Below are 23,910 nucleotides of genomic sequence, written 5' to 3' on the forward strand. Positions count from 1 at the left end.
GCTTGAGATTGTTTTTCATGCCCTCACCTGCGACCTCCCCACATGCCTTGATACCATGAGTATAGAGGGCTGTGCTATTAGTTTTTGATACTTTGGGTTTCGGTAGCGCTATTTACTTTATAAGCTACATATTAGGTTTGTCTCAAAGTTGCATATAGATAGATACCTATTCCTTTATTGTATTTGTATATAGGGGTATTCAGATCACTGTTTGATTAATTGATATAATATTTCCCATCAGAGGCTTACCCGCCAGCGCACCCGCACAGTACATTTGTGTATGCTTTGTCTCCATGGTTACGCATGTTTCCGTGGTTATACACAGGACGGCGGTAACGTGATGACGTCACGTGACGCCCACATTGAGCCCGGCAATAAGCTGTTTAGGTCTGTGTGAGTGGGTGTGCCGCGGTTACACTCTCTGATTGGTCTATCACTTGGGCTGGGTGGGTATTTAAGGTTAGTTTGTATTCTAGTTTTTCACATTTGGTTTTGTACACCATTGACAAAGGCTCGTGTGTGAGCCGAAACGTTTGGTAATCAACTTTGCCAATAAACCGGAGTGTTTTTGAAAAAACCTGTGTGCCTGCTTCATTTGGGTCCTTGCTGCAACACGGAGTCCGTCCGTGGGATCCATAACTGCTTTACTATATATATATATATATATATATATATATATATATATCGTCTGAGGAAGGGGTGAATGCCCCAAAACATCACTACATAATAAAGTGTGTTGTGGTTTAAATCCAGTGAGAGCATATGTTTAGTATTCTATTTGCAGTTCTATGCACCCTGGTCTTGGGACTTCTGGCGAGTGAGAGTGCGCTATCCTGCATCTATATATATATATATATATATATATATATATATACACACATACAAACACAGTATATATATATATATATATATATATATATATATATATATATATATATATATATATATAATACTAAACAACCAATGCTAATAAAAAGCTAAGGTCACTTGGGGACACCTGATATGAGCTACCAAAAGTGAAATCAGGTGCTATGTATGATAGCACAATGCATATCAATTATAACAATACCATATACTTGTGTATATATATATATATATATATATATATATATATGTATAACTTAAATTGACACAAAATAAGATATATAAATTGACTTAAGTCCAGCGTGATAAAGGTGAGAATGGCAGTGCCAATTCCTTTATGATATCTTAGATCAATTCAGTCTTAGAATAAACCCATAGGTAAATCATCTCATCTATGAGAATAGGATATGGTGGATTGTCTGGGCTGCTCCTCTCCATAGTATTCAGGTGATAAACAATCTGTGTGGAGAGACAAAGAGGGTGCCTCCTAGTCTAACACTGTGGTGTACCAAACAGATAAATAGATGCAAATCGCTGTACTCACAATTGTGGCAGTACCAACGTGCTGAATGACACAGACTGTGATCTCTCAGTGTCCCAGCTCACTGCTCCAACAATATTGTGGTCAGGCAGACTCACTCCTCCCAAACAGACTTGTGCTTGTAGTGCAAAATGATGGTTTATTAAAAAAAGAATAAAAACAACTCTTAAAAACTGGGGGATACAATTGCCCCTTGAGACACTTGCAACGCGTTTCTCAGCTGCAACTCGCTGTTTCCTCGGGCATATGTCTCTTACTACTAAGCACAGTCTATTTAAAACAATTAACTACCTATCAGGATGTGGCATCTGCTCACACCCACTTTACTTCATGTGTTGTATATCAAATTAATCAAAATGTTGACAACATAGAAGTAACTAGTTACAACACATCGTGTCATCCATAACATTTATACAATGTCATATCCATACCTTCTATTCAACCTCTCAATTTAAAGGAAATCCAGAATCCATAGTATATATAATGCAAACTTATGTCAATATTATCCCCTGTGTGATCCTAATTCTATAGACTATAATATATGTGTCAAATGGGGTTTATTTGCGGTCACTGTTAGTGCCTTTCTACTAGCTTTTCAAATTTGTTTAAAAAATGCCCATAAGTGGTGTAATAAAATACATTCTGCTCTGTATAATGGCTTTGAGGATAGATGGATCAGCTACTTGCATTAATAAAAGGCTTTGCTGCATTAGGATTGTACACATTCTGCATATGCCTATGTATAAGCTGGCTGTTATGGGCCCCCTCCAACTCTTGGGCCATGGTGCCACTGCACCGGCTACACTAATAAGTTCTGCCCCTGTTGTCACCTATAACCTGCTATACCCTCTGGACTGATCTACTGTTGCTGAACCTGCTTGTCTCTGACTTTGCAATCTTCTATACCCTCTGTATTGATCTACTGTCGCTGAACCTGCTCACTACTGACCCTGCAACCTGCTATATTCTCCCAACAGACCTACTGTCGCTTATCCAGCCTGTTATGACCCTGCAACTAGCTATGTCCAGTATTCATCTGAATTTTCAGAAGTCTGCTGCCTGTAAATTCTTTACCACCTTGATTTGCAGGCTTCCCAAGAATTTTGATTGGTCACACGGGGATTACCCAGAAGGTTCTGGTCGAGTTATACTACTCTCTTCTTAGCTAGCAGGGTCCGTTTCAGGATTGACATTACACTACGATTTCTGACAACATGAATATATTGAATACAATTTGAATATAAGAGTGAGTATACTTGGTGATTACTAACAATGCCATTTTTTTCTTTTAATCTTTTGGTTACTAGGTCACTTTATTCACCAATTTACATTGTTCTTAAATACTCACTTAGCTTAGACACAGAAATTGTTTGAATTTTTTTCACATGTATGTACTATAAGCAAATGTTTTTGTGGTCTGATATTTTTGAATTTATACTTCAATTGTTACCAAGTAGAATTGCTTTAAGAACATGTGTTTATTAAATTATTTTATCACACGTCATAAGGAAGATCGTCATTTACACCTCTCTAAGTTTGGGACAATCCCATACAAAAAGCATAAGAGACATTTTAAAAATATAAAAATACAAATCACATTTTAAACCATGAAACTTGTATTACAATTTGCCATCAAAAACTATTTTCAATCAAGAGTTTGGATGTTTATAAAATATTAAAATAATTTTGCAAAATTATATGAAAATTCTAATTCCAGATGCCATCAACATATTTTAATGGTTATGCAGAAAAAAATGCATTCAAACAAATCTCCAATATTGAATGAATTAGTCACTATAGTTTTCCTATGCTTTGGCTGTTTATATTTCCTTGTATGTTGAAACTAACCATGAACACTCCCTTGACAATTAAATAAAAATCAGTTTGTTTATACTCTTTGTGCCCAGAATTTCATGTTAGAGCTTATTCATAATTTGAATTAGAATACTATAAAAAACAGAAGCCAAAAACACCTACGCCAAAACTGTAGCGCTAGAGCAACATCTGAGCAGAATACAGATACTGGTAATTTATTATCAAAGCAGTTTCACAATAGCCATTAAATAATTAAACGTGTATTTTGTAAATCTCAATAGAATATATTACATTTGTTAAAGGATTACTTTCTGTTATAATTTTTAAGCTAAACAACTAACATATTAAAGTTAATAAACATTAATTAAAACCTACTGACCTATATTTTCTCCAAAACTAAGTTTCATAACGTTCTAAAAGTTATATCTTTTATTCGCCGATGATGTCACGTTATCCTGCCCACTATTTTCAGCACTGAGTGTTCAAAATACTTAAACCAATAACTTTGTGTTTAAAGCGCCATTTTGAAACCTAGGTATTGTAAACGGATTGGTACAGAGCAAAGGATACCCACGGAGTGGGTTTGGAAAACAATTAAATTTGCAGACAAGATTTCTGATATTCGGTAGAGATATGTTAATGAAATGCTATTGATAAAAAGCGTATTTTAGGTAGTTAGTTAGTAACAGGCATAGAAAATATTTACTTACAGTGGCCCTTTAATAGTAACCTATTTCCTATGTCATTTTAACTAAATATGATTACAATCTAATTTTATTTTAAAGCATTATCTTTAGCATAAGTGCAGATTTAACTCTGAGACACAAAGCGTTAAATAATCTGGCTTCCATTTTTTACCCAGTTTACATACTTCCTCATTCTAAATACTTCTTAAAGTGTAAATTATAACCCCTTCTATTTCCATTTAACTTGTCTCAGAGTATGTTGCTTAGCAACAAAAACAAGATGGTCAGCCACAATTTAAACGCACATATATTTTAAAAGGGACATAAAACCCATGTTTTCTTTCATGATTAAGATAAAACATACAATTTTAAACAACTTTCAAGTTTACGTCTATAATCTAATTTGATTTGTTCTTTGTTGTAAAGGAACAGCAATGCTTTACAGGGAGTTAGCTGCTAATTGGTGGCTGCACTTAAATGCCTCTGTGCATGGTCTTACCTGATGTGTTTAGCTAGCTGTTAGTAGTGACTGAGAATACAACAGACAGGGAACACTGAGAGCACAGCAGACAGAGAACACTGAGAATGCAGCAGACAGAGAACACAGCAAACAGAACACTGAGAACACAACAGAGAACACTGAGAACACAGCAGACAGAGATAACTGAGAACACAACAGAGAACACTGAGAACACAACAGAGAACACTGAGAACACAACAGAGAACACTGAGAGCAGAGCAGGAAAGCGAACACTGAGAACACAACACACAGAGAACACTAATAACACAGCAGACAGAGATTACTGAGAACACAACAAACAGTGAACACTAAGAACAGAGCAGACATAGAACACTAAGATCACAGCAGACAGAGAACACTAAGAACATAGACAGAGAACACTAAGATCACAGCAGACAGAGAACACTAAGATCACAGCAGACATAGAACACTAAGAACACAGCAGACAGAGAACACTAAGATCACAGCAGACAGAGAACACTAAGATCACAGCAGACAGAGAACAGTGAGAACACAGCAGACATAGAACACTAAGAACACAGCAGACATAGAACACTAAGAACACAGCAGACAGAGAACACTAAGATCACAGCAGACAGAGAACACTAAGAACATAGACAGAGAACACTAAGATCACAGCAGACAGAGAACACTAAGATCACAGCAGACATAGAACACTAAGATCACAGCAGACATAGAACACTAAGAACACAGCAGACAGAGAACACTAAGATCACAGCAGACAGAGAACACTAAGATCACAGCAGACAGAGAACACTAAGATCACACCAGACAGAGAACACTAAGATCACAGCAGACAGAGAACACTAAGATCACAGCAGACAGAGAACACTAAGAACATAGCAGACAGAGAACAGTGAGAACACAGCAGACATAGAACACTAAGAACACAGCAGACATAGAACACTAAGAACACAGCAGACAGAGAACACTAAGATCACAGCAGACAGAGAACACTAAGAACATAGACAGAGAACACTAAGATCACAGCAGACAGAGAACACTAAGATCACAGCAGACATAGAACACTAAGAACACAGCAGACAGAGAACACTAAGATCACAGCAGACAGAGAACACTAAGATCACAGCAGACAGAGAACACTAAGATCACAGCAGACAGAGAACACTAAGAACATAGCAGACAGAGAACAGTGAGAACACAGCAGACATAGAACACTAAGAACACAGCAGACATAGAACACTAAGAACACAGCAGACAGAGAACACTAAGATCACAGCAGACAGAGAACACTAAGAACATAGACAGAGAACACTAAGATGACAGCAGACAGAGAACACTAAGATCACAGCAGACATAGAACACTAAGAACATAGCAGACAGAGAACACTAAGATCACAGCAGACAGAGAACACTAAGATCACAGCAGACAGAGAACACTAAGAACATAGCAGACAGAGAACACTAAGAACACAGCAGACAGAGAACAGTGAACACAGCAGACAGAAAAGTGAGAACACAGCAGACAGAAAACAGTGAGAACACAGCAGACAGAGAACAATGAGAACACAGCTGACAGAGAACACTAAAAACATAGCAGACAGAGAACACTAAGAACACGGCAGACAGAGGGGTCAATTTATTAAGCTCCGGAGATTTGCATGGTATTTCGGGGCTGGACTGACCTTACTTGTCTGGATCAGACTGATATGCTTCAGGAAAGTTTTTCTTTGTGAAAAGCGGAACTGGACTAAAAGAGGCTGCTCCTAGGTGGTGACTCGCCATAGAACAAGCTATTGAGCTGTTCGTTCCTGGTAGAGCGCTTCTCTCTTTGTATGCATTTATATATCATCTAAACACAGGAGTCTAACCTTAGTACATATATAAAGGGATATGAAACCCAAAAAATATATTTCATGATTCAGATAGAACATGCAATTTTAATCAACTTTCCAATTATTAAATTTACTCCTTGGTGGTGACTCGCCAGAGAACAAGCTCTTGAGCTGTTTTTCTTTCCAGGTAGAGTGCCTCTCTTTATGTATGCATTTATATATCAACAATGCATTTGAATAATGACCCTGGGGAGGTCTCCCTAAGGGTGATAGGGGAAACCAGACGTGGACTCCTTGCCCTGGTAGAGTGCTTCTCTCTTTGTATGCATTTAGTGGATATATATTTCTTCATGGTTATATACAATTAAATAATTACATTGACATTATGAATTGTTGCTTTAATGAAACAGTAAAGTCAAAAGTAAACATTCATACAGTAATTCAGATAAAGCATGCAGTTTTAAACAACTTTCCAATTTACCTCTATTATTAAAGCGACATTCCAGCCAAAATTAAAATCCCTATGGATGCATTTCAGTTTTGAATAAGAGCATTTTTGCAATATACATGTATTAGTTAAAAATGCTTATAATAAAAGCTATAGCTATTTAAAAAGTGTATTTTAAGCGACAGTAAAGTCAAAACTAAACTTCATGATTCAGATAGGGCATGCAATTTTAAACAACTTTCCAATTTACTTTTATCATCAAATTTGGTTTGTTCCCTTGGTGGTATTTTTGAAAAGCTTCTCAAACTGATTTCTAAACAGTTGAAAACCGCATCCTAGCTCAGAGTATTTTGAAAGTTTTTCACAGTTAGACTGTGCTAGTTCACATGTGTCATATAGATAACATTGTGCTCACTCCCATGAAGTTATTTAGGAGTCTTCACTGATTGACTACACTGCATGTCTGTCAAAGGCACTTAGGTAAGGAGGCTGTCTGCAAAGGCTTAGATAAAAGGTAATCACAGAGGTAAAAAGTATATTAATATAACTGTGTTGGTTGTGCAAAAACGGGGAATGGGTAATAAAGGGATTATCTATCTTTTTAAATAAGAACAATTTTGATGTAGACTGTCCCTTTAAGTATGCACCATGCACCAGCATTTTAAACACAGCACTTGCTCAGACAGCCTAAGGGGCTTGTAACATCTGGTAATGACTCAATTTGTCAATTGCTGACACGATACAAGCCCCACTGGTACAATGAGCAGCTGCAGTATTGAAAATGCTGGTGCACTGAGAATATCTAGCTATGCTTCCCATGCACGTGCAGAAAAAAGGGTTAACACTAAAACAGTAACGTTTGCTAGAAGCATTTTTGCCAATTATTGTATATTGCAAAGATGTTTCTATTCAAAGATGTAATTCATCTATGTGCATTCAAATTTTTACTGGAATATCCCTTTAACCCTTTGAGTGCTAAGCACTTTCCCACCTGGGTGCTAAGCTGTTTGAAGGTTTTTTTTTATTTTTAAAATATATATTTTTTTTTAACTCCCCCCCGATCCCCAAGACTTACACTGTTGGAACGGTAGCTGCTTAGATGCCTGAGATACAGGCTTCTAAGCAGCATGCCCCCTTTTCCTATACTTCACATTGTCATTTTGTTAATAAAGTTGCACGGTGACGTCATCACATCATTGCGAGTAACGTCACCGCGCAAAACGTGAAGTCCTGGCGATGCCTGTCACTATGCAGGCACGATCGCTGGGGTAGGAGCGTGTGGGAGCCCCCAGATCTCCCTCAAGGTGAGAGAGTGCTAGCGACGGCTCTGAACCGTCGTTAGCACCGGAGTGGGAAACTCAGCGACGGCTCAGAGCCGTCGTTTGCACTCAAAGGGTTAAAATTGCTTTGTTCTCTTGGTATCCATTGTTGAATAGCAATCCTAGGAAAGCTCACAGGAGCTTAGAAGTGTGCAGGTGTCTAACATTCTATGGCAGCATTGTTTGCAACATAGTATAACATTACTTTAAACATTGTTGCAGACACTGGTGCCAGAGTGCTAAAGACATGTACACACTTTTGAGCTCCTATTAGTCTACATTTAAAACGGCATGGTATGAGAACTAGCACAGCAAAGGGGGTAAGTCGCGCAGTGATGGCAACAAATTGTAAATATATATGTTTATGATTATATACATATATATTTATGTGTTTATATACATATTGACACATAAATATATATGTATATAAGCATATACATATATATTTATGCTACAATTTTTATTTTTTAATAAAATAAACACCACTGTATTTTGGGGTCATTTGTAAAATTAACCAGAGAGCGGATATGTGGTTAGATTTCCAAGCGTGAGCTCGCGGTAGCAATAACCAGCCACTTGTAATCGCTGGTTATTCTCCCATTTGCGGGCGCGCAATAAATTAGCACTCGACTTGTAATCTAGCCCTAAATATTCATATTAATGGGGGGCCTTTATGTGTAAAATATTAGACATATTTCTTAATTATTTATATGATTTTCTCAAATATGTGTTTTACATTGTGTGTTTAACATTACAAAATACTAGTTGTGAAGTGTGTTTTACCCATTTACGCCAAGGAGAATGAGCTATAAACTTGAATCCATTAACAGCTGCATAGGACGAAACACGTTAATGGGCTCAATGTAAACCATGTAAACCATGCAAAAATGAAGAATTCAGTGGGAGCTAAAGATGACTGCTGCCGCTCTTTAGCTCTAATAAAATAAAAATCTGTCAGCTTTTTAATTTGCTAGACTTTGTTATCTTTTTTTCGGCTAGCTACAATTAAAGGGATATTAAACCCAAAAATTTTCTTTCATAATTCAGACAGAGAATATAATTTTAAACAACATTCCAATTTACTTCTATTATCTAATTTGCTTAATTCTTTAGATATCCTTAGTTAAAGAAATAGCAATGCACACAGGTGAGCCAATCACATAAGGCATCTATGTGCAGCCACCAATCCGAAGCTACTGAGCCTATCTAGATATGCTTTTCAGGAAAGAATAACAAGAGAATAAAGCAAGTTAGATAACAGAAGTAAATTAAAAAGTTGTTTAAAATGGTATTCTCTATCTGAATCATGAAAGAAAAAAATTGGGTTTAATGTTCCTTTAAGCAATGTAAACTTGTCTTCTCCTATTTTTACTATTATTGTCACAAAATCACTCACACTGTATCTCTCTTTATCTTGATTACAAATCTAATTTCACTTTTGTCATATAGAAAGCCAGACAGAGTTACAAAAACAACATTTCCTTACCAACAGAAACAAAACAACACTACATTGCAAGAGTTTATAGTTTACATTTTTTCAGTTTCATGACAAAATGTGGGCTGTGACCTATTTATCCTCTAAACACAGCCTTTTCTAGAGCATCTTCTTCATTCATATACTCCAGTTGCGATGGATAATTTGTGCAGTCATATCGACCACATGTCCTGACGTATTCAAGAAAGTCTGGGGCTCCTGGGAGAATCACATTGTCAGCGAGAATAACAGAGCCTTTTCTCAGCAAATTACATTTCTGGAAAGGGGAAGACAAGATTAGGAATATTATGAATCAGGCACATTACAATAAAAGAGCAGAAAACTGAGAACACCAGACAGAGAACACCAAGAACACAGCAGACTTAGGGCCAGATTACGAGTGGATCACTAACAGTTATGTGCGAGTGAAAAGGGGTTTATCACGGGTGCATGTGTGCGTTGGGTTTATCGCTCGTATCAGAAGTCGAAAATAAACGCAATCAATTGAGCGCAATTTAAGTTAAAGTGTGTCAGGATAGCGCGCCCTCAGAGCTCTGGTTAACTGCATCGCAAATCAAAAAAAGCGTCACAAAACACATCAAAAATACATTACAAAGTACACTTACACTCATAATAACACTATGTAATAAAATTATTTAAAAAAAAATATTGCACAGAAAAGTTATAAGCGCTCAAAGATATGAGATCTCAGGTGTTAGAAAAGTGAAGTAGCTGAAAACATGAAAAATCATAACTATGCAATAATCATTTTAATAAAGTGTTTAACTGTGTATGTGCTGTAAATATTTCACATTCCAATGTTCTTCATATAGGGAATATGTTCTATTTAACTTTTTGTCAAGCCTTTTTATTTTACACAGATATAATGGATCCATGTTTTAACACACTGTAATTTTCCCTTTCTTTACCATTTGTACTCTTATTGTATTTTTATTGAATTTTATCGATTGTGATTTGAATCTTTTATTTTAATAAATAACATTTTTAGCTAGACGCCATTAGCTCCTCCAGTGATTCCCCTGACCAGATTAGGGACCTTTATTACCCATAGTTACCTCAGCCTTTGTTTAGGCACTTTGCACACTACACCATCATTTCTATTTTTCATTTGGCCGGCTAGGAGGCCTCTGTATAAAGCTAGAGGTTACATCCGGGATGCTTGGTCTAATCTTTACCATGAAAAATCAAGAAACTCTTAGGTAAATTGATCCTCCAACCATATACTTGAAGAAACAACATTAGTGGTTTCGTGGGAGATTCAGCTAAAAGAAAAAACTGAACTAGTACCATCCTTTGAATACAGAAAGAAGAACACCAAGAAACTTCAAGAAGAATATTGGTGCTGTTGCTAGGCCAAATGGAAAAGCAACAAATTGGTAATGCTTGTCTAGAAAAAGAATCTCAGAAAACAATAGTGGTCTGGATGAATCGACAAGCTAAAATAAGCAACCTGTAAGTCTATAGTGGACATTAAATAACCTTGCTAAACAAAAGGTAGAATAGTCCTTATAGACACCATCTTGAAAGCTGGGACTCTTACAAAACAATTTAAAGTTTTCAGATCCAGGATTGGAACTGAAAAAAATATTCCCTCTTAGGGACAACGAATAGATTGAAAATAGAAATCCAATCCCTGTTCCTGCTGAGGAACTGGTACAATCACCCCTTAAAACTCTGGTTCTGAAACACAAGGGTTTGTTGCAACATGAGAAAGAAAGAATCTTCTCAAGGAAGGTCTCATTCTAAAATCTATTCGAAGCCTTTGAGAAACAATATTCTATTGATTTTGTACTGAACCTGTCCAAATGTCGCTTCAATACATTCGGCTAGATTTAGAGTTTGGCGTTAGCCGTCAAAAGCAGGGGTCCTAACGCTGCTTTTGGCCGCCCGCTGGTATTTAGAGTCAGGCAGGAAAGGGTCTACCGCTCACTTCCCTACCGCGATTCCAGGTTACCCCAGATCCCCTTACGCCAATTGCGTATCCTATCTTTTCAATGGGATCTGCCCAACGCTGGTATTTGGAGTCTTGGGAGAAGTGAGCGGTAGACCCTCTACCGACAAGACTCCAAACGCCAAAAAAAGTCAGTAGTTAAGAGCTTTATGGGCTAACTCGTGAATATAAAGCTCTTAACTACTGTGCTCTAAAGTACACTAACACCCATAAACTACCTATGTACCCCTAAACCGAGGCTCCCCCACATCGCCGCCACTCTAATAAATTTTTTTAACCCCTAATCTGCCGACCAGACACTGCCGCCACCTACATTATACCTATGAACCCCTAATCTGCTGCCCCTAACATCGACGACCCCTTTATTATATTTATTAACCCCAAATCTGCCCCCCCCCAACGTCGCCGCTACCTAACTACACTTATTAACCCCTAATCTGCCGACCGGACATCGCCGCCACTATAATAAATGTATTAACCCCTAAACCTCGCAAACACTAGAATAAATAGTATTAACCCCTAATCTGCCCTCCCTAACATCGCCGCCACCTACCTACAATTATTAACCCCTAATCTCCCGCCCGCAACGTCGCCGCTACTATAATAAAGTTATTAACCCCTAAACCTAACTCTAACCCTAACCCCCCCCTAACATAAATATAATTTATATTAAACGAAATAATATTCCTAAAATTAACTAAATTATTCCTATTTAAAACTAAATACTTACCTATCAAATAAACCCTAATATAGCTACAATATAATTAATAATTACATTGTAGCTATTTTAGGATTTATATTTATTTTACAGGCAACTTTGTATTTATTTTAACTAGGTACAATAGCTATTAAATAGTTAAGAACTATTTAATAGCTACCTAGTTAAAATAAATACAAAATTACCTGTAAAATAAATGCTAACCTAAGTTACAATTAAACCTAACACTACACTATCATTAAATTCATTAAATAAATTAACTACAAGTACCTAAAATAAAATACAATAAAATAAACTATTCTATAATACAAAAAAAAACAAACACTAAATTACAAAAAATAAAAAAGAATTACAAGCAGTTTAAACTAATTACACCTAATTTAAGCCCCCTAATAAAATAAAAAAGCCCCCCAAAATAAAAAAATTCCCTACCCTATTCTAAAATACAAAAGTAATCAGCTCTTTTACCAGCCCTTAAAAGGGCTTTTTGCGGGGCCTTGCTCCAAAGTAATCAGCTCTTTTGCATGAAAATAAAAATACAATACCCCCCCCAACATTACAACCCACCACCCACATACCCCTACTCTAACCCACCCAAACCCCCCTTAAAAAAACTAACTAACCCCCTGAAGATCTCCCTACCTTGAGTCGTCTTCACCCAGCCGAGCCGAATTCTTCATCCAAGCGGAGCAAGAAGATGTCCTCCATCCGGTAGAAGTCTTGATCCAAGCGGCAAAGAAGAGGTCCTCCATCCGGGCGAAGTCTTGATCCAAGCGGCAAAGAAGAGGTCTTCCATCCGGGCGATGTCTTCTTCCAAGCGGCATCTTCTATCTTCTTTCTTCCGGATCCATCTTCATCCAGCCGACGCGGAACATCCTCCTTCCCCGACGGACTAAAGACGAATGAAGGTTCCTTTAAGGGACGTCATCCAAGATGGTATCCCTTCAATTCCGATTGGCTGATAGAATTCTATCAGCCAATCGGAATTAAGGTAGAAAAAATCTGATTGGCTGATGCAATCAGCCAATCAGATTGAAGTTCAATCCGATTGGCTGATCCAATCAGCCAATCGGATTGAACTCGCATTCTATTGGCTGTTCCGACGTTGGGGGGGGGGGGGGATTAGGGGTTAATAAATATAATATGGGGGTCGGCGATGTTAGGGGCAGCAGATTAGGGGTTCATAGGTATAATGTAGGTGGCGGCGGTGTCCGGAGCGGAAGATTAGGGATTAATAATAATATGCAGGGGTCAGCGATAGCGGGGGCGGCAGATTATGGGTTAATAAGTGTAAGGTTAGGGGTGTTTAGACTCTGGGTTCATGTTAGGGTGTTAGGTGCAGACTTAGAAAGTGTTTCCCCATAGGAAACAATGGGGCTGCGTTAGGAGCTGAACGCTGCTTTTTTGCCAGGTTTTTTTTCAGCCAGCTCAGTCCCATTGTTTCCTATGGGGATATCGTGCACGAGCACATTTTAGCTGCTTACCGCTACCGTAAGCAACGCTGGTATTGAGGGTTGAAGTGGAGCTAAGTTAGGCTCAACGCACCCTTTTTTGAGCCTAACGCAGCCCCTCAGACAACTCTTGTTGGAAGGGTGCGCTGGGAAAAAAAGCAGCGTTAGCTACGCGGCTTTTTACCGACTAAACTCTAAATCTAGCCGTTAGTTTTTAATCACTCAATATGTATTACAGGATACAGAAAGCCGTATTGCATGGTGGCGTCCCGGTAACTATGACAACAGATCCACGCCTGCCTGAACACACAAGGGCAGTGAAGCCGTGACGTCACTTCCAGAACGCCAGCAGCAATGGCGAGACCTGGATCCTATGGTGGCGGGTATAAAGCAAGTAAGTGTTATACTGTGTTTTGTAATTTGGTCAGAGGACGGGGGCAACCCCGAAACTTTACTGGTTATAATAAATATTTTTGATTAAGACCCAGTGAGTGCTACTTCTTGCATCTGGTATTTGTATTTTCAATTTGGTTGCACCCTGCGCAGAAAAGGTGATAGCTGCATCAAGGCAGCGGTATTAGGAGTGCTTCATCATCACTACAAAGATTATATATATCTATATCTATAACACCATCTGTTGGTGCCAGATGGGCTGGTCTGAATATTTAAAAAACTGCTGATCTACTAGGATTTTCACGCACAACCATCTCTAGGGTTTACAGAGAATAATCCGAAACAGAGAAAATATCCAGTGAGCGGCAGTTGTGTGGACGAAAATGTCTTGTTGATGTCAGAGGAGAATGGGCAGACTGGTTTGAGATGATAGAAAGGCAACAGTAACTCAAATAACCACTTGTTACAACCAAGGCATGCAGAATACCATCTCTGAACTCACAATACATTGAACCTTGAAGCAGATAGGCTACTGCAGCAGAAGACCACATTGGGTGACACTTCTGTCAGCTAAGAACAGGAAACTGAGGGTATAATTCGCACAGGCTCACCAAAATTGGACAATAGAAGATTGGAAAACCGTTGCCTGGTCTCATAAGTCTCGATTTCAGCTGCAACATTCAGATGGTAGGATCAGAATTTGGCGTAAAAAACATGAAAGCGTGGATCCACCCTGCCTTGTATCAATGGTTCAGGCTGGTGGTGGTGTAATGGTGTGGGGGATATTTTCTTCTCACACTTTGGGCCCCTTACTACCAATTGAGACTGTTTAAACGCCACAGCCTACCTGAGAGAACGAGAGAGAAAGAGAGAGAAAGAAAGAGAGAAAGAAAGAGAGAGAGAGAGAGAGAGAGAGAAAGAAAGAGAGAGAGAAAAAGAGAGAGAAAGAAAGAGAGAAAGAAAGAGAGAGAGAGAGAGAGAGAGAGATATGTAAAAATGTGTAAATAGAAATATGTGAAGAACATTAGAACCTAAATATTCATATTTCATGTTGGGTTAGCACGCTTGAAAAGACGTGACTGGGTTTGTGCGACTTGCTGGATGTGCAAAAAGTTTTTACTTTTAACTTGTAATAAGCACGCTACCCGACGTGCAAAATACAGCTCCACTCGTAATCTAGCCCAAAACGACAGCCACTTGCTATATCTACTTAGCTAATATGTTTGGAATGGCTCCTTTAAATATGTGGTAGAGGAAGCATGGCATTTGAAAATCAATTGCAGCAAACAAGGTATTAAGGTTTTTCACACTGATATTCATTTATTGCAATGCCACATTGAAATCTTGTAACAACACAGGGATAGATTAGAAGTGGTGCACCAACGTTAGCATGGTTGCAATACTGCAATATCAGGACCGCTCTAACTTGCATGCATATTACACGTTGAAAGTAAATGCGTACCGCGGAAAGCAATCTAATCTTTCCTTCAGTTCATCTTTTGGATATATTTAGGGCAAAATTTATCAATTTGCGAGCGTACAGGTTTCACGTGTTCTTACCGCAAATTGTGGGGCAAATGTGTTCCCAAAATTTATCAATACTGCCCCCCTACCCCTATGGAACCAACTGCATGAGAGTAAGGCTTGTCAATCACCCCGGTCGAATGAATCAGGGGTGATTTTCATCTGCCAGCTCCAGTTTGGAGGAGAGGGTTTATGAAGTAGCAGTTTAAACCGCTGCTTCATAAATATCAGTTGCAGGCTAAAATGAAACAATTGGTGTTTTGTGTCCCTTTAAGCCCCCTCATAATAAATCTTGCCATTAGTGGTGCTTTCTACATTTATATTATTTTGGTTAAAGTTCTGGTTTCCATAGCACTGTTACCTCTGACCTCTGCAGAAGCCATTTTAATTGCAACATTGTTTTACTACTGCAAGTTGTGCACGGTCTCCTGTTAGTTTGCCTTAAAGGGACATTATACACTCATTTTTTCTTTGCATAAATGTTTTGCAGATGATCTATTTATATAGCCCATAAAGTTTTTTGTTTTTTTTAAATGTACAGGGAGTGCAGAATTATTAGGCAAGTTGTATTTTTGAGGATTAATTTTATTATTGAACAACAACCATGTTCTCAATGAACCCAAAAAACTCATTAATATCAAAGCTGAATAGTTTTGGAAGTAGTTTTTAGTTTGTTTTTAGTTATAGCTATTTTAGGGGGATATCTGTGTGTGCAGGTGACTATTACTGTGCATAATTATTAGGCAACTTAACAAAAAACAAATATATACCCATTTCAATTATTTATTTTTACCAGTGAAACCAATATAACATCTCAACATTCACAAATATACATTTCTGACATTCAAAAACAAAACAAAAACAAATCAGTGACCAATATAGCCACCTTTCTTTGCAAGGACACTCAAAAGCCTGCCATCCATGGATTCTGTCAGTGTTTTGATCTGTTCACCATCAACATTGCGTGCAGCAGCAACCACAGCCTCCCAGACACTGTTCAGAGAGGTGTACTGTTTTCCCTCCTTGTAAATCTCACATTTGATGATGGACCACAGGTTCTCAATGGGGTTCAGATCAGGTGAACAAGGAGGCCATGTCATTAGATTTTCTTCTTTTATACCCTTTCTTGCCAGCCACGCTGTGGAGTACTTGGACGCGTGTGATGGAGCATTGTCCTGCATGAAAATCATGTTTTTCTTGAAGGATGCAGACTTCTTCCTGAGTTGAGCTTGACTCCATCCTCAACCAGAAAAGGCCCCACAAGCTCATCTTTGATGAAACCAGCCCGAACCAGTACTCCACCTCCACCTTGCTGGCGTCTAAGTCGGACTGGAGCTCTCTGCCCTTTAACAATCCAGCCACGGGCCCATCCATCTGGCCCATCAAGACTCACTCTCATTTCATCAGTCTATAAAACCTTAGAAAAATCAGTCTTGAGATATTTCTTGGCCCAGTCTTGACGTTTCAGCTTGTGTGTCTTGTTCAGTGGTGGTCGTCTTTCAGCTTTTCTTACCTTGGCCATGTCTCTGAGTATTGCACACCTTGTGCTTTTGGGCACTCCAGTGATGTTGCAGCTCTGAAATATGGCCAAACTGGTGGCAACTGGCATCTTGGCAGCTGCACGCTTGACTTTTCTCAGTTCATGGGCAGTTATTTTGCGCCTTGGTTTTCCACACGCTTCTTGCGACCCTGTTGACTATTTTGAATGAAACGCTTGATTGTTCGATGATCACGCTTCAGAAGCTTTGCAATTTTAAGAGTGCTGCATCCCTCTGCAAGATATCTCACTATTTTTGACTTTTCTGAGCCTGTCAAGTCCTTCTTTTGACCCATTTTGTCAAAGGAAAGGAAGTTGCCTAATAATTATGCACACCTGATATAGGGTGTTGATGTCATTAGACCACACCCCTTCTCATTACAGAGATGCACATCACCTAATATGCTTAATTGGTAGTAGGCTTTCGAGCCTATACAGCTTGGAGTAAGACAACATGCATAAAGAGGATGATGTGGTCAAAATACTCATTTGCCTAATAATTCTGCACTCCCTGTATAGTTTTGTTTATTTTTAAATAACATTGCTCTGATTTTCAGACTCCTAACCAAGCCCAAAAGTTTTATGTGAATACTGTCAGCTACCTTCTCCAGCTTGCTACTGTTTGTGTAAAGGGTCTTTTCATATGCAAAAGGAGGGGGAGAGTTTCTTATTTCACACTTGCAGTGGGCTTTCCGGCTACCTTTTCAACAGAGCTAAACTGTGAGATTCTAAGGCCTAGATTTGGAGTTTGGCGGTAGCCGTGAAAACCAGCGTTAGAGGCTCCTAACGCTGGTTTTAGGCTACCGCCGGTATTTGGAGTCAGTCAAAAAAGGGTCTAACGCTCACTTTTCAGCCGCGACTTTTCCATACCGCAGATCCCCTTACGTCATTTGCATCCTATCTTTTCAATGGGATCTTTCTAACTCCGGTATTTAGAGTCGTGGCTGAAGTGAGCGTTAGAACTCTAACGACAAAACTCCAGCCGCAGAAAAAAGTCAGTAGTTAAGAGCTTTCTGGGCTAACGCCGGTTCATAAAGCTCTTAACTACTGTGCTCTAAAGTACACTAACACCCATAAACTACCTATGTACCCCTAAACCGAGGTCCCCCCTCATCGCCGCCACTCGATTAAATTTTTTTAACCCCTAATCTGCCGACCGCCACCTACGTTATACTTATGTACCCCTAATCTGCTGCCCCTAACACCGCCGACCCCTATATTATATTTATTAACCCCTAACCTGCCCCCCACAACGTCGCCGCCAGCTACCTACAATAATTAACCCCTAATCTGCCGTCCGCACGCCGCCGCCACCTACATTAAAGCTATGTACCCCTAATCTGCTGCCCCTAACACCGCCGACCCCTATATTATATTTATTAACCCCTAATCTGCCCCCCTCAACGTCCCCTCCACCTGCCTACACTTATTAACCCCTAATCTGCCGAGCGGACTGCACCGCTACTATAATAAAGTTATTAACCCCTAATCCGCCTCACTAACCCTATAATAAATAGTATTAACCCCTAATCTGCCCTCCCTAACATCGCCGACACCTAACTTCAAACATTAACTCCTAATCTGCCGATCGGAGCTCACCGCTATTCTAAAAAATGTATTAACCCCTAAAGCTAAGTCTAACCCTAACACTAACACCCCCCTAAATTAAATATAATTTAAATCTAACGAAATTAATTAACTCTTATTAAATAAATTATTCCTATTTAAAGCTAAATACTTACCTGTAAAATAAATCCTAATATAGCTACAATATAAATTATAATTATATTATAGCTATTTTAGGATTTATATTTATTTTACAGGTAACTTTGTATTTATTTTCACCAGGTACAATAGCTATTAAATAGTTAAGAACTATTTAATAGCTAAAATCGTTAAAATAATTACAAAATTACCTGTAAAATAAATCCTAACCTAAGTTACAATTAAACCTAACACTACACTATCAATAAATTAATTAAATAAAATACCTACAATTACCTACAATTAAACCTAACACTACACTATCAATACATTAATTAAATACAATATCTACATATAAATACAATGAAATAAACTAACTAAAGTACAAAAAATAAAAAAGAACTAAGTTACAAAAAATAAAAAAATATTTACAAACATCAGAAAAATATTACAACAATTTTAAACTAATTACACCTACTCTAAGCTCCCTAATAAAATAACAAAGACCCCCAAAATAAAAAAAATGCCCTACCCTATTCTAAATTACTAAAGTTCAAAGCTCTTTTACCTTACCAGCCCTGAACAGGGCCCTTTGCGGGGCATGCCCCAAGAAATTCAGCTCTTTTGCCTGTAAAATAACACATACAATACCCCCCCCAACATTACAACCCACCACCCACATACCCTTAATCTAACCCAAACCTCCCTTAAATAAACCTAACACTAAGCCCCTGAAGATCTTCCTACCTTGTCTTCACCTCACCGGGTATCACACCGATCCGTCCTGGCTCCGATATCTTCATCCAACCCAAGAGGGGGCTAGACATCCACTGAAGAAGTCCAGAAGAGGGTCCAAAGTTTTCATCCTATCCGGGAAGAAGAGTAGATCCGGACCGGCAACCATCTTCTTCCAAGCGGCATCTTCTATCTTCATCCGATGAGGACCGGCTCCATCTTGAAGACCTACACCGCGGACCCATCTTCTTCCGACGACGACTTCCCGACGAATGACGGTTCCTTTATTTATTTAATAATTGTTAATTAATTTCGTTAGATTTAAATTATATTTAACTTAGGGGGGTGTTAGACTTAGCTTTAGGGGTTAATACATTTATTAGAATAGCGGTGAGCTCCAGTCGGCAGATTAGGGGTTAATAATTGAAGTTAGGTGTCGGCGATGTTAGGGAGGGCTGCAAACAATGGGGCTGCGTTAGGAGCTGAACGCGGCTTTTTTGCAGGTGTTAGGTTTTTTTTCAGCTCAAACAGCCCCATTGTTTCCTATGGGGGAATCGTGCACGAGCACGTTTTTGAGGCTGGCCGCGTCCGTAAGCAACTCTGGTATCGAGAGTTGCAGTTGCGTTAAATAGGCTCTACGCTCCTTTTTTGGAGCCTAACGCAGCCATTCTGTGGACTCTCAATACCAGAGTTATTTTAAAGGTGCGGCCAGAAAAAAGCCAGCGTTAGCTACGCGGGTCGTTACCGACAAAACTCTAAATCTAGCCGTTAGTAAGTTTTTAAACAGTTTTATACTGGATTTTTATATCAGTATCTGTGCATCTTGTTCTTTATAGTAGTGTCTATTACATGCAGTTATATGAAAATGAGTGTATACTGTCCCAAATTTTTTATTTCGTGATTCAGATAGAGCATGACATTTTAAGCAACTTTCTAATTTACTCTTATTATCAAATGTTCTTCATTCTCTTGGTATCTTTATTTGAAATGCAAGAAAGTAAGTTTAGATGCCGGCCCATTTTTGGTGATCAACCTGGGTTGTTCTTGCTGATTGGTGGATAAACTCATCGACCAATAAAAAAGTGCTGTCCAGAGTCTGAATAAAAAAAAAAGCTTAGATGTCTTCTTTTTAAAATAAAAATAGCAAGAGAACGAAGAAAAATTGATAATAGGAATAAATTAGAAAGTGGCTTAAAATTGCATGCTCTATCTGAATCATGAAAGAAAAAATTTGGGTTCAGTGTCCCTTTAAAGTGAATGTACATTTTGATGAATTTTTTTTTTAATGAAAAAGTGCCAGGTTTTTAAAGGGGCACTTTAATTCATCAAAATTTACATTTCACTCGTGTTGTGATAAAAATACTTACCTTTTAATCTTGACAGCCGCTCCAGCTTCCTCCGGCCGTCACAAAGCCTCTTCCTGGGTCTAAAATGAGGAATCCGGCTTTCTCCAATCACAGCGTTGAATCAGACACTGAATTCCCCGGGGGTCGGGGGGGGGGGGTCGGGGGGGAAGCCGTGACTGGAGGATGACCGATCCATCAGAAATGGCTTGCAACGACTGGGGGAAGCTGGAGCGGCTGTCAAGTTTAAAAAGGTAAGTATTTTTTTCACAACACGAGTGAAATCTAGATTTTGATTAAAGTGCCCCTGTTTTTAATCAAATTTTTAAAAACCGGGCACTTTAGGATCAAAATTTACATTCACTTTAAGTATTTGCTCCTAGATAGCATTGTCTGTAAGTATTCAAATCTAATCTTTTCCTACATGCTAATTTATGTAAGTATTCTCTCTGTGATGTTATTTTTCATTGCTGCGTTTAGTATAAAACTTAGTTTGCATGTCTACTAGCCAGTTTCTCGGTACATTAGTCAGTTATTACAGCCTTCATTTGGTGTCATGTATCAGTCAGACTGCATTTCTATTTCTTGTATGTAAACATATAATCCTGTTTGCAGCTTATATATATATAAGTTCATCATTTTAGTTATTACACTGTCCGTTGCTATTGTAAGGTATTTATGTGTGATCTTAGTTACATTATATTTTTAATCTTTGTATTTCAGTTTTATTCTTTTCAATATGCTGGTGATGTGCAATAAAGCCTGGATTTACATTTACACTTTCATCTATGTTGTGTGGAAAGAGTTTAGCTCTGCCTCTCAGTCAAACTTTGTAGGGGAGCACATAGGCCCCGATATTCAATGCATTGACAGACTGACGAGAAATTGTCTGGCAGAAGATAAGAAGCATTGGATGGAAGAAGATAGAAGAAGAGGGCTGCTGCCATGAAAATTTCAATGCATTTATACTTTCTGGACTTGGTCTGGCAGAAGAAAAGAAGCATCGGGTTGAAGATAGAAGAAGCGGACTGCAACCATGAAGATGAAGAGGACCTTCTTAGGGCAATCTTTTTATTAGGATTGTTTGTTTGCTTTTAAACTTAGGTTTTTTAGCAAATGTTTTTTTTTAGGATAGGATTCTTTTTTAGATTAGGAGTTTTTTTTTAGAATATGTTTTTTTTAATTTTTTTTATTGGACAAAAGAGCTGTTAGATAATTTCCCTCATCATTAGTACCCTACCCCTCCCCCCCCCCTGGCGCTCTCCTCCCCCCTACTTCTATCTCCCTCCGCCTCCCTGCGCTCCCCCTTCACCACATGCTTTCTTTATGGAACATAGGGTAATTCAGCCCAACAACACAATATCTACCCGCATATACCGCATATACCACATATACCACATACCTTTACACCTCAGTATTGATTTGTGTTCTTTAGCTGTCAGTGTTACTGAATATGGCATCACTTGCCATATATCTCTCTACTCTGTAAAAAAAATTTTTTTCTAGAGTACAAATATATAACAAGATAACCACTCATGCACGTACTAGATAGACCCTTAATGTAATAAATGACTCCCTCACCGTGATCACAGACCTACCCCTGATGTCATTTGTTTCCTGTTTAACTTTATGCACTATCATTACTAATTGTGTACAAAAAAAGAGTATTGTTATGTTGTTATCATAATATTGCTTTCAATAAAAATTTATTTGAAAAAAAAATAAAAAATAAAGAGCTGTTAGACATTAGGGCAAGGCCCAACCAAATGCCCTTATCAAAGCAATGCCCAACAAAATGACCCTTTCAGGGCATCTTTTTTAGGATAGTGTTTTTTTTAAATTTAGGATTTTTTGTAGTATTGGGCTTTTTTATGGGCAAAAGAACAATGTTCACTATAGGGCACTGCCCTATCAAATGCCCTTCTAAGAGAAATGCCCAACCAAATGCCCCATTTCAGAGCAATCTTTATTTAGGATAGGGTTTTTTTTAAACTTATTTTTTTTCTTTAATTTAGGATTTTTTTTTTAATTTAGGGCACTGCCATTTTTTTTCTAAGTGTTTACTTTAGGGCAAAGCCCTACCAAATGGTCTTATTATGGCAATTTTTAGTTTAGGTATTTTAATATAGGCTTTTATTTGGAGGGTAGGGGGTTAATGTGGTTTAAGATTAGGAATTTTTGTGCCAAGTAAAAGAGTTTATTCATTTTAGGCAATTCCCTGAAAAAACATAATTTATGCTTACCTGATAAATTCCTTTCTTCTGTTGTGCGATCAGTCCACGGGTCATCATTACTTCTGGGATATAACTCCTCCCCAACAGGAAATGCAAGAGGATTCACCCAGCAGAGCTGATATAGCTCCTCCCCTCTACGTCAGTCCCAGTCATTCGACCAAGAATCAACGAGAAAGGAGTAACCAAGGGTGAAGTGGTGACTGGAGTATAATTTAAAAGATATTTACCTGCCTTAAAAAACAGGGCGGGCCGTGGACTGATCGCACAACAGAAGAAAGGAATTTATCAGGTAAGCATAAATTATGTTTTCTTCTGTTATGTGCGATCAGTCCACGGGTCATCATTACTTCTGGGATACCAATACCAAAGCAAAAGTACACGGATGACGGGAGGGAAAGGCAGGCTCATTATACAGAAGGAACCACTGCCTGAAGAACCTTTCTCCCAAAAATAGCCTCCGAAGAAGCAAAAGTGTCAAATTTGTAAAATTTGGAAAAAGTATGAAGCGAAGACCAAGTTGCAGCCTTGCAAATCTGTTCAACAGAGGCCTCATTCTTAAAGGCCCAAGTGGAAGCCACAGCTCTAGTGGAGTGAGCTGTAATTCTTTCAGGAGACTGCTGTCCAGCAGTCTCATAGGCTAAACGTATTATGCTACGAAGCCAAAAAGAGAGAGAGGTAGCAGAAGCTTTTTGACCTCTCCTCTGTCCAGAATAAACGACAAACAGGGAAGAAGTTTGGCGAAAATTTTTAGTTGCCTGCAAGTAGAACTTGAGGGCACGAACTACATCCAGATTGTGTAGAAGACGTTCCTTCTT

At 38.5% G+C, this 23,910-nt stretch overlaps 1 protein-coding gene across 2 annotated transcripts in view; it reads right to left on the bottom strand.

Annotated features, from left to right (window-relative positions):
* Positions 1–2,864: 2,864 nt before the first annotated feature.
* Positions 2,865–23,910, bottom strand: part of LOC128648939 (catechol O-methyltransferase) — a 267,952-nt gene continuing 246,906 nt past the window's right edge. For both annotated transcript variants that reach the window (XM_053701922.1, XM_053701923.1), the window contains exon 5: positions 2,865–9,761. In XM_053701922.1, coding sequence (XP_053557897.1) covers positions 9,582–9,761 — 180 coding nt within the window. In that variant the 3' untranslated portion in view covers positions 2,865–9,581. The remainder of the gene's footprint in view (positions 9,762–23,910) is intronic.

The sequence above is a fragment of the Bombina bombina genome, chromosome 2 (genome assembly GCF_027579735.1).
Source record: "Bombina bombina isolate aBomBom1 chromosome 2, aBomBom1.pri, whole genome shotgun sequence".
Taxonomy (NCBI): Eukaryota; Metazoa; Chordata; class Amphibia; order Anura; family Bombinatoridae; genus Bombina; species Bombina bombina.